At 48.1% G+C, this 14,542-nt stretch overlaps 1 protein-coding gene across 1 annotated transcript in view; it reads right to left on the reverse strand.

The window, feature by feature from the left end:
* Positions 1 to 14,514, reverse strand: part of LOC115068847 — a 68,110-nt gene extending 53,596 nt beyond the window's left edge. The window contains exons 1-3 of the mRNA XM_029559918.1: positions 14,358 to 14,514; positions 2,587 to 2,692; positions 1,559 to 1,739 (exon numbers count right to left, since the gene is read on the reverse strand). Coding sequence (XP_029415778.1) covers positions 1,559 to 1,739; positions 2,587 to 2,692; positions 14,358 to 14,447 — 377 coding nt within the window. The 5' untranslated portion in view covers positions 14,448 to 14,514. The remainder of the gene's footprint in view (positions 1 to 1,558; positions 1,740 to 2,586; positions 2,693 to 14,357) is intronic.
* Positions 14,515 to 14,542: the final 28 nt, after the last annotated feature.

Genomic DNA, 14,542 nt, shown 5'->3' on the forward strand with positions numbered 1-14,542 from the left:
GCACCAGGCTGCCTCAATGACTCAGCTCTCACTATGTGACTGGGTCAAATCTCCTCTCTCCCGCAACCAGCCAGTGCATCATGGGAACAGTGGCAGAATGTCTAATACCACACTCTGAAGTCTGAAATTCTCCAAATTACAAAGCTCCTGAGCCCTAATGTGATCCCACAGGCTAGCGGTCCAATATATGCAAGCTGTGTTTCAATGCAGAATTCCTAAAACACGGCATGAAATATCCTCAGCTTATGTGTGGAAGGTATGAAGGAAGCAAATGAGTTTTGTGTTTGAACATGGGCTCCATCCCCCAAGGTAGCTCATTATGCAAATATTCCGAAACCTTAAGATATCTGAAATGCAAAACTCTTTAGTCCGAAGAATTTCAGCTAAAACATGCTCCACCTGCACCGCAGTGCCTCACTTGTTTATTTTCGAACTATTGTTGAGGCTCATGAGAAACAGTCATTTGGGGCCAGCAGGATGGCTCGGCAAATAGAGGTTCCTTCTGCCAAGGCTGGTGACTTGGGTTCAATTCTTGAAACCCACATGGTAGGAGACTTGACTCTCGAGAGTTGTCCTCTGACTTCACACACACACACACACACACACACACACACACATACACACACACATAGGTATAAATAACAAATAAATAAATAATACATAAATAAACAAAATAAATAAAAATAATTTTTAAAATAAACAGCAATTTGGGGAGCAATTAAGAGAGAGTTCCTCCAAAACGCAGTCCACACCAAGGAGAAGCATGTCTTCATGCCAACAGATTCCTAAGGACAACTCAGAGGCTTTGCTCCTTGATCCCTGGATGCAAACTCCACTGGTCTGTCATCCTGATGTCAATGGAAGTCATCCAATCACTCTAGAGGACTCAAGATTTCTCAATTTTAGTATTATAGGGAAGCAATTTGGGAATATCGACATGGAGAACATACTTTGATCAATTTCTATTAACTGTCAATGGTTTTTTAAGCCTCGTAGCCACAATGATGCCTATTCCATCTGACCCTAGCAGCACAGAATTTTGTAGGGGAAGTGGATGTTGAGCCACAACAGCTCATGGATGGATATAAGAAAGACGAGGGACAAGAAGGGAGAGGGGGGAGGACATTAGCTCCAAAAGATCCCAATGTCGGTACAGTCCAAAGTTTCCTAGACTATCCAAGTCATTGTCCCTAATTCCATCTCCCCCAAACCCTGTATTGCATAATTTTTGCACACATTTTTCAAATGAGACTCAGAGGAATGGAGGGGCAACCAAGTGCTAGTCAGCTAGACATTCCCCTACCCCACACTGTCTGTGTGACCCCACAACCCACCCCACACTGTCTGTGTGACCCCACACCCCACCCCACAATGTCCATGTGGTCCCCACAGTGGTCTTAATTGGACCTTTCATTCCCAAGGCTCTTAAGACACGAATCTTGACAGGATGGTGTGGTCAGGGCCCTGAATTAAACATTACACGTGGCATTTGAATTTTAAAAGTTTCTGATCTAGAACAATCTAAAAAAAGGTCCCAGAGGTTTTAACAAAGCCATACCAGCCAGAAGGTGACCTGTAGCCGCACCATCTGGACCTTTGGCCCCATATGTTTGTCCTCCGAGGTCTTCCAGTCCACAGCCACCAGCCCCACAACCAGAAGAGCATCTGAGGCAAGTCAAACACCCGAGTGACTCCAAGGTTCAGACCCAGGCTCTGACCTCTGGGCCCCGCTTCCCAGCCTGTGGGAAGAAGGAGGGTGTGACTCTGTGTGCCATGCTGTGATGGAGGCTTGGCCAAGCCATCTCCTCCCCTGGGGTAACAACTGGCTTGGGTTTGTGGTCCACAGCTGGGTCTAGTTCCCCTTCTGTCTCTTCTGTCTTCCCCTGGGAACACTCTAAGGCACAGTGGCTCAGTGACCCTACCGAGCTGAGCATCATGGCTGTGGCCAGGACCACAGTTCACCACCCCATCCACCACAGCCCAGAACAGAGTGGGCACTGATGCCTAGGGCCTATGACTCCTTTCACTCTGGAGCCTGCATCAGTAGCTGGACTGTGTCCCAGTGTGCCTGGCTTGATACATGGCTTATTTCTGTTGCCTAGAAGACCAGAGCAAGGGTCAGTGGGACACACTCCCTGAGAAGGCTCTGGGACAGTGCCTTCCTTCTTGCAGAGCCTGGCGACCAGGTGTTCCTGGTCACATGCTGCATCTGCAGTCTGGCCTCATCCTCTCAGGATGACTTTTCCCCGTATCTCCTATAAGATCCCCTAAATCCAGGATGAGTGAAACCATGACATCTGTGATGACCCCATTTCCATGGAAGGCCATACTCTGAGGTTCTGGGTGGACATGACCTGCAGTGGGGAAGGACACCGTGCAGTCCACTATGCACCTGCAGGTCCAGTCTACGTGAAAGGGATTTTTATGGGTAGAGTGTCCCTGACTACTGCCCAGGAGCATCCTCAGTGCGGGCAACTGTCCTTACAGTTGAAATGTTGGGCAAATATCAGCTCTAGCCATTTGCCACCAGTATCCCAGGAGGGATGCCAGAGCCACCTAGCCCTGTTGGGAGTCAAAAACACCAACCCACTTCTAAGCAAACAGCACCATGGAGTCTTCTGTCCCCTGATGCCTCCAGAGGGATCCATGTGTGCCAGACACCATCCAAGTTCTTCCTTCCATGGGAGAGACTCTGCAAGACATCAAACAAGATCTCACAGTACGTTCATCTTTAATCTGCACAAAGCACATGTGTTCCACAAGCCATCTGCTCTACATACCATGGTAAGATGTCCAATAAATTCCAAAATCTTCATCCTCTGTTTCCACAGAGGGGAAAAGTCAACAGGAAAGGAACAGAAGAGAGGGGTGGGGAGGAGAGGAGAGGGGGAGGGAGGGAGGGGGAGGGAGGGGAAAGGGGAGGAGAGGAAGGGAAGAGAGAAGAGGAGGAGAGGGGAGGGAGGGGAGGGAGGGGAGGGAGGGAGCAGAGGAAGGGGAGGGATGGGACGAAGAAGAGGGAGGAGAGGAGGGGAGAGACAAAGGAGAGGGAAGGAAAAAGAAGGGGAGGGAGAAGATAGAACAGGTCAGGACAGAACAGGACAGGACAGGGCAGACAGACAGGACAGGACAGGTCAGGACAGGACAGGGCAGACACGGACAGGTCAGGACAGAACAGGACAAGACAGGAGAGGACAGGGCAGGACAGGATAGGTCAGGACAGGTCAGGATAGGACAAAACAGGGCAGATAGGACAGGACAGGACAGGTCAGAACAGGACAGAACAGGGCAGATAGAACAAGACAGGACAGGACAGGACAGGGCAGGACAGAGCGTGAGCAGTGGAGGCTTCAAACCATCCTCCTTGAAGCCTGTGTGCTCTGTTTTCAGTGTGAAAGCAAGAAGTAGGACGGAGGTTAGGCAGGGCATTTAGGTCCCATTTCATAAGGCGTACAGGGGATCTGGGTCAGCTCATCTAGAACCCCCTCCTCAGTTTACAGATGAGGAAGCAGAGCTGGAGATGTGAAGAGACCTAAGAGCAGGCATCACAGGGCACACTTGGCGTCCATCGTCTACCTACCTTTCCGTACTTGTACTTCCAGGTAATGTTAAGCAGATCCCTTCCCTGGGGGACAGTTTCCTGTGCAACAGGTCAGGACAGGTCAGGACAGGTCAGGACAGGACAGGGCAGATAGAACAGGACAGGACAGGACAAGGCAGGGCAGACAGGACATGGCAGACAGGACAGGAAGACAGGACAGGGCTGCAGGCAGATAGCCCACAGGTTTGCTGGACCTCCAGGGTATGGAGGAACCAACCCCAGAGCTTCATCTCAGGAAGGCAGCTGAGGGCAGGTCCACCATGGTCCCCTGCCCCTGTTTCTAAGGCAAACTCCATGCCGCTGGAACGGGAAAGGCACACAGCTGCCTCTTCACTGCGTTTGGAATTAATTCCTTAAGCTTGAAACAAACCACGGTTTCAGCAGCCTGTGCCCTCTCCCTGACGAACATTATGCATGGAAAGATGTGACCCCATGCTGGAAATGGCACAGGGCATTCCTGGGTAGAGTTGAAGCAAAACCCCTGCCTACTGTCACTGTTGATTTCTTACAGGGATGGAACAAGTTAGAAATCTAATATTCAGCACCCAAGGATACGTCAAGGGAAAAATCATCTCACGACGTCAACATCCAATTGACAAAAACTTTGCAGAACAGTCTAGATCTGTAAAGGTATGCACACGTGTTTGCATGTGTGGGGGCATGTATGTGTGCATAGATACGCACACACATATTGAGTGATTCTAAATCCTCCACCCCATACACCAATGTCACATTTTAATGTAATATCATGTCCGATGCATATTCATGAAATAGAATCTTGGCAGTGGCACAAGAAAAGTGGGATGGAGTGTGTTTGGCGGAGTGCGTCACGTTTCCAGGCCAGCGGATTTTTTGATTAAAGTCCCTTATCCGTTTTATCATGCATATCCACTCTCTGATTAAAGTGATCTGGGGCTGACACTCACAATGTCAGTCTGCACCGAGACCCTTCACACAAAACATGGTTGGAATTTATATCCCTTTAAAAAAAAAGAAGAAAAAAAAAGACCCTTAGACAGCTAAAGCGGAAACCGGTCTGTTTAAATCTAAGTCTCCCTCGGATGGCTTTGTTCCACCCGTTCCCTGGTTCAAAGAGGTTGAAACTAGCCTATCAGTCAGTGTCCAACTTCAGATGTTAAATTTTATTGCCTTTTTTAAGTTAAATTCCTTTTTTTCTGATTTCTTGGGCTTTTGTAGAAAACGTTTTCACTTGAGGAAAACAGCAGAATGTAAACAGTGGGTTTTCCCCAGATGCTGGCTTTCCACACACCGTGAAAGTCAACAGTGCCCATTTGCCCAGAGCTCCTCGCCATGTGGCTTTTGATGAGGGTGGCCCCCTCATTTGAATGAGAGAGAGCCAGGACCACTGTCCACTCCACGGTGGCAGAGACCAAGCGCTTTTGAAGCCACAGGCCAGGTAGAGCTCACAGGAAGTCCGTAGCCTCTCTTCTGCACTGCTATCCCCCTTCAGTCTGTCTATCTATCTATCTATCTATCTATCTATCTATCTATCTATCTATCATCTATCTATCATCTATCATCTATCTACTCACCTACCTACCTACATTATCTATCCATCCACACCTGTTATCTCTCTACTCAGCCATCTCTCTATCATCCATTTATCTTATTTCTTCCTTTTAAAATATGCTTCTCTTTCACATCCTCAGGTCTATGTCCTACTGCTAAAGTTACCTCCAGAAGGTTCCATGAATCAGAGCCACATAACTCCTTCCAGAGACTACTGAGTATCCTCAGCTCAGACCACCCCAAAGTACTGGTGGTCTTGGGTTTCCCCTTCTGGGTAGATGAGTGTGTGTAGGTGGCTGTCCTCTCTGATCCCAGACACTAAGGTCAGCAGCTGACTGGAGGAAGTGACAGACCAGTTCTACTGAGAAGAGGCAGCAACATGCATGTGTGGCAATGAGGGGTCCAGAAAATCAGAAAGAAGAGAGCTGCTTTAGGAGAGAGGGGAGAGGGATAAGTAGGATCTGGGGTCAAGGTCACATTGTGGTTGACCATCAGGTGCCGTTGGCAAGTCCTTGCTTCCTTCCAAGACCCCAAGTCTCTTCTGGGGTGGAAAGGAGCATGCCTGCCTCATGGGCATGATGAGCAGCTCAGATGAATCCAGCCTGAACTCTCCATACACATAGGAACAGACGTATCTGCTAGACACAGAGCCCTGTTTGCAGAACTCTCGAAACAGTGTGGTCTCCAGCTCAGAGCTGACTCTGCTCTAGGAAGCCCACCATCTGCAGTCATAAGAAATCACACAGTTGTGTTCAAACTAGGGGCTGCCCCCCATGAATCTGCCCTTCTGGTCCTCTGAGCATCTTGCTGTACAGCCAGGAGGCTGCCCCTGATGGCAGCTGCCACCCCATAGTTACAGCCAGGCATGTAGTCAGTCACAGTCAGGACCCCTCCTGCACCCACCACTCCGGAGCCCTTTCCCCACTCCCAGGAGGACAGTGGCCATCCCTGGGATACTGAAGGCTTGAGGCTAGGACTGCCCAGCTCACAGTCTCCTCAGACCTCCAGTGCAGGACATCCACAGCAAGGGTCACAGCTTTGCTACATGTGTGAATTCACGCACGCACACATAATTGAACACACACTGCACAAGCTGAGCCCCCTTCTGCTCCAGATACCTCCCCACCCTTTCCATTCTGCCTTACTCAGGCATGTCACTATGAGGCTTGTAAGGCAGAATTACTAAGTTCAGTTTGCAGAGGATTAAATGAGGGTCAGAGAATGACAGTCACCTACACACACTCACTCATCCAGAAGGGGCAGCACCAAGAGCACCAGTACTTTGGGGTGACCTGAGTTGAGGGTACTCAGTGGTCCCTGGAAGGAGTTATGTGGCTCTGACTCATAGAACCTTCTGGAGATAGCTTGAGCAGTAGGACATAGACCTGTGGATGTGAAAGAGAAGTGTATTTTAAAAGGAAGAAATAAGATAAACAGATGGTAGAGAGATAGGTAGGTAGATAGATAACACAGAGACGTGGACAGAAGTATGGGTGGACAGACGGACAGATGGATGGATGCGTAGATAGATAGATAGATAGATAGATAGATGATAGATAGATAGATAGATAGATAGATAGATAGATAGATAGATAGATGATGCTAGATGGATAGGTGATAGATAATGTAGGTAGATAATAGATTAAAAATGTAGATGATCAATAGATAATGTAGATCGATTATAGACAGACATATGATAGATGATAGATAGATAGATAGATAGATAGATAGATAGATAGATAGATAGATAGATAGATGATAGATGATAGATAGATGGTAGATGATAGATAGATAGATAGATAGATAGATAGATAGATGATGGATGGATGGATGGGTGGTGGGTGGGTGGGTGGATAGATGGATAGATAGATAATGTTGGTAGATGATAGACTGGTAGGTAAGTTTATAGATGATTGATAGAATGGATGGATGGATGGATAGATGATAGGTAGACAGATAGATGATAGATATATAGATTGATAGATAGGTAGATGATAGATTAATATAGATAGATGATAGATATAGAGATTGCTAGATAGGTAGATAGGTAGATGATAGATTAATATAGATAGATGATAGATAGATGATAGATACATAGGTTGATAGATAGGTAGATAGGTAGATGATAGATTAATATAGATAGATAGATGATAGATAGATAGATAGATAGATAGATAGATAGATGGATGGATAGATAGATGATGCTAGATGGATGGATGACAGATTGTCATTGAGTTGCTGACTTTTTAAGTGGTCAAAACTCAGAAAGCTGCATAAAGAATGAATTTTCCTTTTCTTTTAATTTTAGCTGAGGTTCTATTAGCTCAGAACCAGCCTCTCACACAGCCTCCGCCCTCCTTTGCTCTGATGAAGGAAAGACTTTCGATATGACAATTCTAGGGCGGGCAAAAGCCTATTTCAGGAAAGGGAAGGCTCTTGAAAGTAGACACATGGCCTCCTGGAAACTCCCAGTCATTCTGTTATTCTCTCGGGTGCAGTGACCTGAGGAAGCCCCACTAGCTAGCACTGTCCTGTTCTGAGGGACGCTGGAGAGTGGTTCTGTCTATACCCCACCCCGGGCAGAGCAGCAGCTGAGCACTTGGCCCTTTTCTTGGTCTGCCGGCAGGTGTGTGACCTTGGAGTGTTTGTCTTAACTGGATAAGAGTTGAATGCTGTCCAGCTGCACCACTTTTAGACCATGAGCATGGAGGTCTGCAAATACTCGGAGTACACCTGTGGCTTTCCAGCCCTCACCCCACATCCCACCCCAAAGAACTACTGCCCGCTGAATCCTGGGGTCAGCAGAGGTACACAGAGCTCTCAAGTCAAAGGAACCAGGTGGATTCCGACAGCCTTAGCTTACAGAAGGCAAAGTCTAGTCTATGTGGTAGAGGAACTTGACCAGCAAGACAGCAGCCAGGTAGAGGCAGGGCTCATCCTCAAGTTCAAGGACACAAAAGTTCTATATTCCCCATGTGTGTCTCTTTCATGTCCACTGGAGTAAAACTGGGAGAAGGCAAACGCTTGCCAACTGAGTGTTGGGAAGGACAGAAGGACGGAATGGTCAGGAGGGGTCTCTGGAGGGACACCAAGCACTCGTGTCCACCATGCAGCAGCAGGAGCCAAGAGGAACCTGTGACTGAGGGTTTGGGGAGATGCTGCCTTCTGACTGCATCCTTCACAGACTACCACTTAGTCTCAGGATTTGTACTGATATCTTAATCCTTTTCTAATTTGATCTTTTCTCTTTCCCACACCCACTCAGAACCCCACTGAGATCTGTCTTCTGCATCTTCCAACTTTAACTTCATCCTGAAGAGGAGGAGGAAGGGGTGGGGCATAGATGAGGGATGAGGAAGGGAAGGCTTCAAGCCCTTTGGAAGGCCCCAAAGTACGCCCCAGGATGCTGTTCCAACCATGTCTCACCCCTCCCCATGGTCCTGATGTAGCTCCCTCCACCTCTGCTCCACACACAGCCCTGGGCAAACACAGCCTGCTGCTGACCCCTGACATGCCTTGAATTTACCCTCCACTCATCTGTATGAATGTCATCTGTACCTCCACTCTACGCTGCACCTGACCCTATTCCTTCTCCATTCACTGGAGTCCCCACTGATCAGAGAGAGGCAAGCCTGCGAGTGAAAGGGATGCAGGAAGAAGTGACTTCTGAACCAATCCTTTACATGGTCAGAAGATGGAGACAGAGCAAAGGGGGATAGCAGGTTGAAAGATGGACTAGCAGGTACTTACCTACCAAGTGGGCCAGAGGCCTGGGAGCTGCTTCATAAACCACAAGGGACAAAGAGGGAAAAGATCTTATTGAGTCCTCCATGGAGCAGGCACAGTCCATTCTACATGTGAATAACTGAAGCCCAATGACCTTAATGGAAGTTACAGGGCAGCAAAATTGCTGAGCGAGGACCCAGACACAGGTCAGCTTAGCCCTGATGCTTCTGTCTTAGCATCTCACCAAAATCCAACATATTCCCCAGGTCTGTCCACACTGACAGCACCCACAATTCCTTTGTGTGGATCATCTTCAATAGGTCATTGCGCGTGTTTAAGTTCATGTTTCAGTAGAACAGAGCACACTGGCTGCTTTGCAAAACCACTCAGTTCTGATGGTAAGAAAGGTCCGTAAGTGCTGGTACTCGGACTCTGAGATCCTGAGGGAGCTCAGAGATTCCTTCAAGTCTAACACCCTAATTCCATGAATGTGTAATTCCATCTTCCCTTCACTCATCCTTCAAGAACTCACCAAGCATGAATCTGTGTCACCCTCTTTATCAAGGTTCACCAGTGGCCAAGTGATGGCACCGAACAGTGTAGACGAGCAGAGGCAACTGTCAGTGGTTGTGGCCCCAGGCTGCAGAGCCCTGGATGTGCAGCTTTATGGGCCCAAGATAAGTCCATCAGTGAGTCTCCCCCCTCCAAAAAAAAGAGGAAGGGGGCTCTCACTACAAGGGTATAGAGCTACCAGAGACCTGTCACAACAGCTGCAAATGCACAGTGAGATTTGGAAGCATCCCGGACCAGGGGGCAGAGGCTGGACCTCAGGGTACTAGCCAGAGATAAGAATGTGCTTAAAAAAAAAAAGAGCAAGTTGGGGCTGGAGAGATGATTCAGCAGTTAAAAGCACTGGCTGCTCTTGCAGAGGACAGAGGTTCGATTCCCAGGCCCCACATGGTGACTAGCAACCATCTGTGACTCCAGTTACAGGGGATCCGACGCCCTCTGCTGACCTCCTCGGGCATTGTACAACACAGGTGCCCCTACCGACATACAGTCAGTACATTCATACTCATAAAATAAAAACAGTAAATAAATATTTTTTTAAAAAAGAAAACTAGCAAGTCAAAGGACAGTGTGGGGCACACAGAGCCAGGTATAGACTGGGCTGGGCCAGGAATGGTAGGAAGAGGATGAGGAGGAAAATGGGGGCCATCTCAGGAAGAGTCACAGGACAGTTGCTATGGTTTCCAAAGCAGATCCTCTGCTAAAAGCTCCCATTGCTTCCTATCTCTTGACCCACCCAACCACTTTCTGAGACAGGTTCTATTGTGTGTCCTATCGACAACCATGCAAACCAAGGCACAGAGAGATGAAGTCATCTCTCTACCACCACACAGCTAGGACGCAGTGTATTGAGTTGACAGCCAGGCTGGCCTATGGGCCAGGAACTTAAGTAACCAGGTCCCAGATCACTTATGTACCCTTACGTCCTTTGCAAACGTGAACGAGGAGTCATCACGAATTTCCATCCTAACTTTCTCCCAGCTCCGAGTAACTTCAATAATGTTATAACAGCAAAAAGGGAGGAAAAAAAATTCAGTTGCAAGCTGGGAGTTAGATAACCACACTCTGCTTTCACACCTTTTTTTGACATTTGTGCAGCTTAATTAAGGAGGAGATTGGCTGCCACAGCGGGCTTCTTGTTCGTTCTACAGCAGCAGGGAGCCCAGGAGAAGGTCCTTAAAGAGCCCCAAAGTGGTCACAAGGGCTCAGAAAGGGATTCAAGACACCAGAATTGCTGCATACTTGGGAGGCAGGTAGACAGAGCCCCTATCACAGTCCCAGGGACAACCTGAGGTGGGGAGAAGACAGCAGGCACTGAGTCAGGCCTACCTGAGCCAAGAGCTATAAAGAATGTGAACAGTCACCCTGGACCACTCAGCATCAGCAAAGGACGCTCCTACATCTGTCCCTAAGTCACTCTTGGTTCTGAAAATTGCACGTTCCTAGAACCAGCATCACTTAACATAGAGATTGGGAAGGCCTGCAGGTACTTCTAGAAAACCCTTCCTTCTCATGTGGACCTGCCCGGTCTCCCTTTCTCCACGAACAGGGATCAGACTTGTTGCTACAGAGTCTGAATTCTCCCAGGCTGCCATGTCCACTGTGAGGCTTGAACAGACATTCACTGTCTCTCACAGTTCTGGAGGCTGGCAGTCCAAGGTCAAGGTGTCAGCAGGGCCCAGACCTTCAGCGGCCTTCCGTTTTGGTTTGTTGATGACATGTCTCCCCGTGTATCCCTCACATCATCTCCCTCAGTGTGAGTCTATGTCCTGGTTTCCTGTTCTTATAAGGATATCAGGCCTATTGGATTAGGGCCACCCCAATGGTGACCTCATTTGCCTAATTCACGTGTGTGTGTGTGTATGTGTGAGCATACATGTGCACATGTGTGCATACATGTAGAGGACAACTCTGGATATTGTTACACACATGCCATCTACCTTGGATTTTTAGTGTTTGTTTGCTTCCTTCATGTTTGTTTGAGACGGGGTTTGTTCTAGACCCAGCTGGCCTCAAACTCACAAAGATCCACCTGTCTCTGTCTCCAGATTGCTGAGATTAAAGTCATGTACCACCCCACCCAGCCCTCCTCCACTTTGTTTTCTGAGACAGGTGCTGTTACTAGCCTGGAGCTCATCCAGTACACTAGGCTGGCTGGCCCATGAGCTCTGGGATCGCCTGTCTCTACCTCCCCATCTCTGGGATTACAAGTGCACACCCCCATGCCTGGCCTTTTACCTGGCTGCTGGGGCTCAAGCTCATAGTTTCTTGCCTGCACAGTGAACACTTACTCACTGAGCCATCTCTCTAGACCCCTAACTCATTCATCATGAGCCCAGTTCACATACAGTCTCATCTGAGTATATGGGGTGAGGGCTGCAATGGGGGAGGGGTGTTAAAGTGGGGCATGGGTCAGTCTGGCACCAGGAAGCCAGACAGCAGCCCCTTCAGCATAGATTTCTTTACTTCCAGCTCCCTGGAGTCAGCTGACACTGACCCACACAACTTTGACCCAGAAGTTGCTAAGGAGAGTGAGCGAGGATCCTGCCAGACTCTGCAGTGACAAAGCTCAGGCCGACCTGAGCCAAGAGCTGTAGAGAATCTGAACAGTCACCCTGGACCCCTCATTCGCTGCCTCTGCCCTCCAGAAGTTACAGCACACCACCGACTGAGCTGTGTGACCTTATTTATGTTCACAAAACATTTGTGACATCCTTGATAACATCTAATTCTTCCAGTGCCCCTCGAGGAAAGTTCTAGAATTTTCCTTGCTTTTTTAGTTGCAGAGGCTAAAGCCCAAAGGCCAAGTCATGGCTCCAAACTGCAGGGAGCATGGGTTACAGCTGAGTTCCAGGGCTCTTGTCTCAAGTTCAGAGCATCCTGTCTAGCATGTTCTTTCCGAAGCTGAAAATCTCTGTCCTCTGGTCAACAAGGCCTTGCGGAACTCCTGACTTGTGTAGGGCTTCTGTGGAGTTTGCAGAAAGCAAAAGGTAGCAGGATACAGGGGTTGGGGTGGGGAGACAGCCAGAAGAACAGCAGGCTGTAAAAACAGGTGAAGTGATGGACAGACAGTAAGGAAAGACAATGATGTCAGATAACTTGGCCTGAGATAGGCCATCCAAGGATGTGTCATGTAAGTGAAGACCAACAGGAGGAAAAAGGGCTGTGCAGGGCTCTGGGGTATCTTGGTATAAGCCAGTGAAGTACGGGAGGAAGGTCGTAGGGGCCAATTCATACATACACGACCTTGCAAGATTTTATTCTAAACATTATAGAAAGAGGGGCTGGGGAAATGGCTCCATCAGTAAAGGGCATGGTGCATAAACACAAAGACTCAAGTCTGATCCCAGCACCCATGCAAAAAGCTGGGCATGGTGCCGTGTGCATATTATCCCAGCGCTGGGGAGTCAGAGAGAGGAGGACCCCTGGGGCTCTCTGGCCAGCTAGTCCAGCTTACTTGAAACCCCAAGTCCCAGTGAGAGACCCTGTTTCAACAGACAAGATGGTTGGCCCCGAGGAGTGACACCTGAGGTTGACCTTATGCATCCACACACACATAATATATAATAATATTATATAATACTATAGTGTATAATTGTCTCTATTATAAAATTGTTATTTTGTCATCTTTTTCAGAGCTGAGGACCGAACCCAGGGCCTTGTGCTTGTTAGGCAAGCGTTCTACCACTGAGCTAAATCCCCAACCCTTCTATTATAAAACTGTATATAACATAATAATACAATAATCTGTAACAATAATTAATATATATACTTAAAAAAACAACTTGTACCCAAAGGAAAAAAGCAAAAATTATCTGGTAATTTCACAATTTTCTGTGACATTCCCTATAGCCATTATAAGAAAGTGCAGTGGAGGCTGGTGGTTCTTGGGTTAAATTATAGTTAAACTCGGATTTTGTGAGCCCACAAAATAAAGGTAACCAACTTCCCCCTGTGAGAGGAAGCTGTTGAAAACCCAAGAGCGTCTAGTGATTTTTTTTCAGATCAGACAAAGGACACCAGACCTTCAAGCCACATCCACAGGGGACCCATGGTGACCACTGTTTCCCTCTACCCTCTGGGAAGCAGATGGACTTGTAAACTACAGTAGGGCAGCCCATTCCCTGTAGGCCTGTATGAGACTGTTTAGAGTGGAGCTACAGACAGCACAGAAGTACGGCAGGAGTCTGGGTGTCCTTCCAGAAGTATCCATGGGAGGGGGTGAAGGAAGGTAGCCTCTAGACTGGTCACACCTGCTCCATCAACAGAGATGCAGCATCTAAACCAGCAGGACAAGTTTCCTCTGTCCTATTTGGTAAGCGGCCGTGTTTTTAAAATGCTGAAGAGTTTCACTATCTCTCCACCACCCCCAGAACCAAGGGCTCCCCAGGGACAAGGAGAGCCAAGTCTTGCCTTTGTGAGAGGAAACAGGGTGACGAATTGGGGTGAGAGTGTTGAAACATCAGTAATCAGATGTGTGGATAACTCAACAGAACAGGACTTACAGCATTGATTTAGTCTCATGACAGTCACCACCTGCAGCCCAGATTCCTTCTTTAAAGAATCAAGGGGCTGAAGACACAGCTCCATGGTTAAAAGCACTGGCTGTTCTTGCAGAGGACTCAGGTTCCATTCCCAGCACCCACATGGCAGCTAACAACCGTCTATAACTCCAATTCCAGGGGATTCAACACCCTCTTCTGACCTCCACAGGCATTGCATGGCACGGGTGCATTTGCACACGTGCAGGCATTACACTCATACACATAAAATAAAAATAATAAAATTTTTTTTTTTAAAAAAGCAATAGCTAACACTACAAAATGGACAATTTTAACAGCTCAAAGTGACAGAACCCTTCAAGGCACCAAAATCCCACACTCACAGAGCACCAAGGTCTACAAAGCCCAGAGTCTTAAAGCAGTAACCTCACCAGGACTGGATCAATCGGCGTGTGCTCGGCATTCAGAGTCCTGTGCCCAGAGGGGCCCCAGAGAATATCAGCAAGCAAGCTCCCACACATCACTGACTTGGGGTCCAGCCCCAGCCTCTTAGTGGTGAAGGCTGAGGTGCAGGCTTCGGCCACTGTGTGCTCCGGTGGACTTTGTCCTGCCCAGG

The sequence above is a fragment of the Nannospalax galili genome, unplaced genomic scaffold (genome assembly GCF_000622305.1).
Source record: "Nannospalax galili isolate Female #2095 unplaced genomic scaffold, S.galili_v1.0 scaffold188, whole genome shotgun sequence".
Taxonomy (NCBI): Eukaryota; Metazoa; Chordata; class Mammalia; order Rodentia; family Spalacidae; genus Nannospalax; species Nannospalax galili.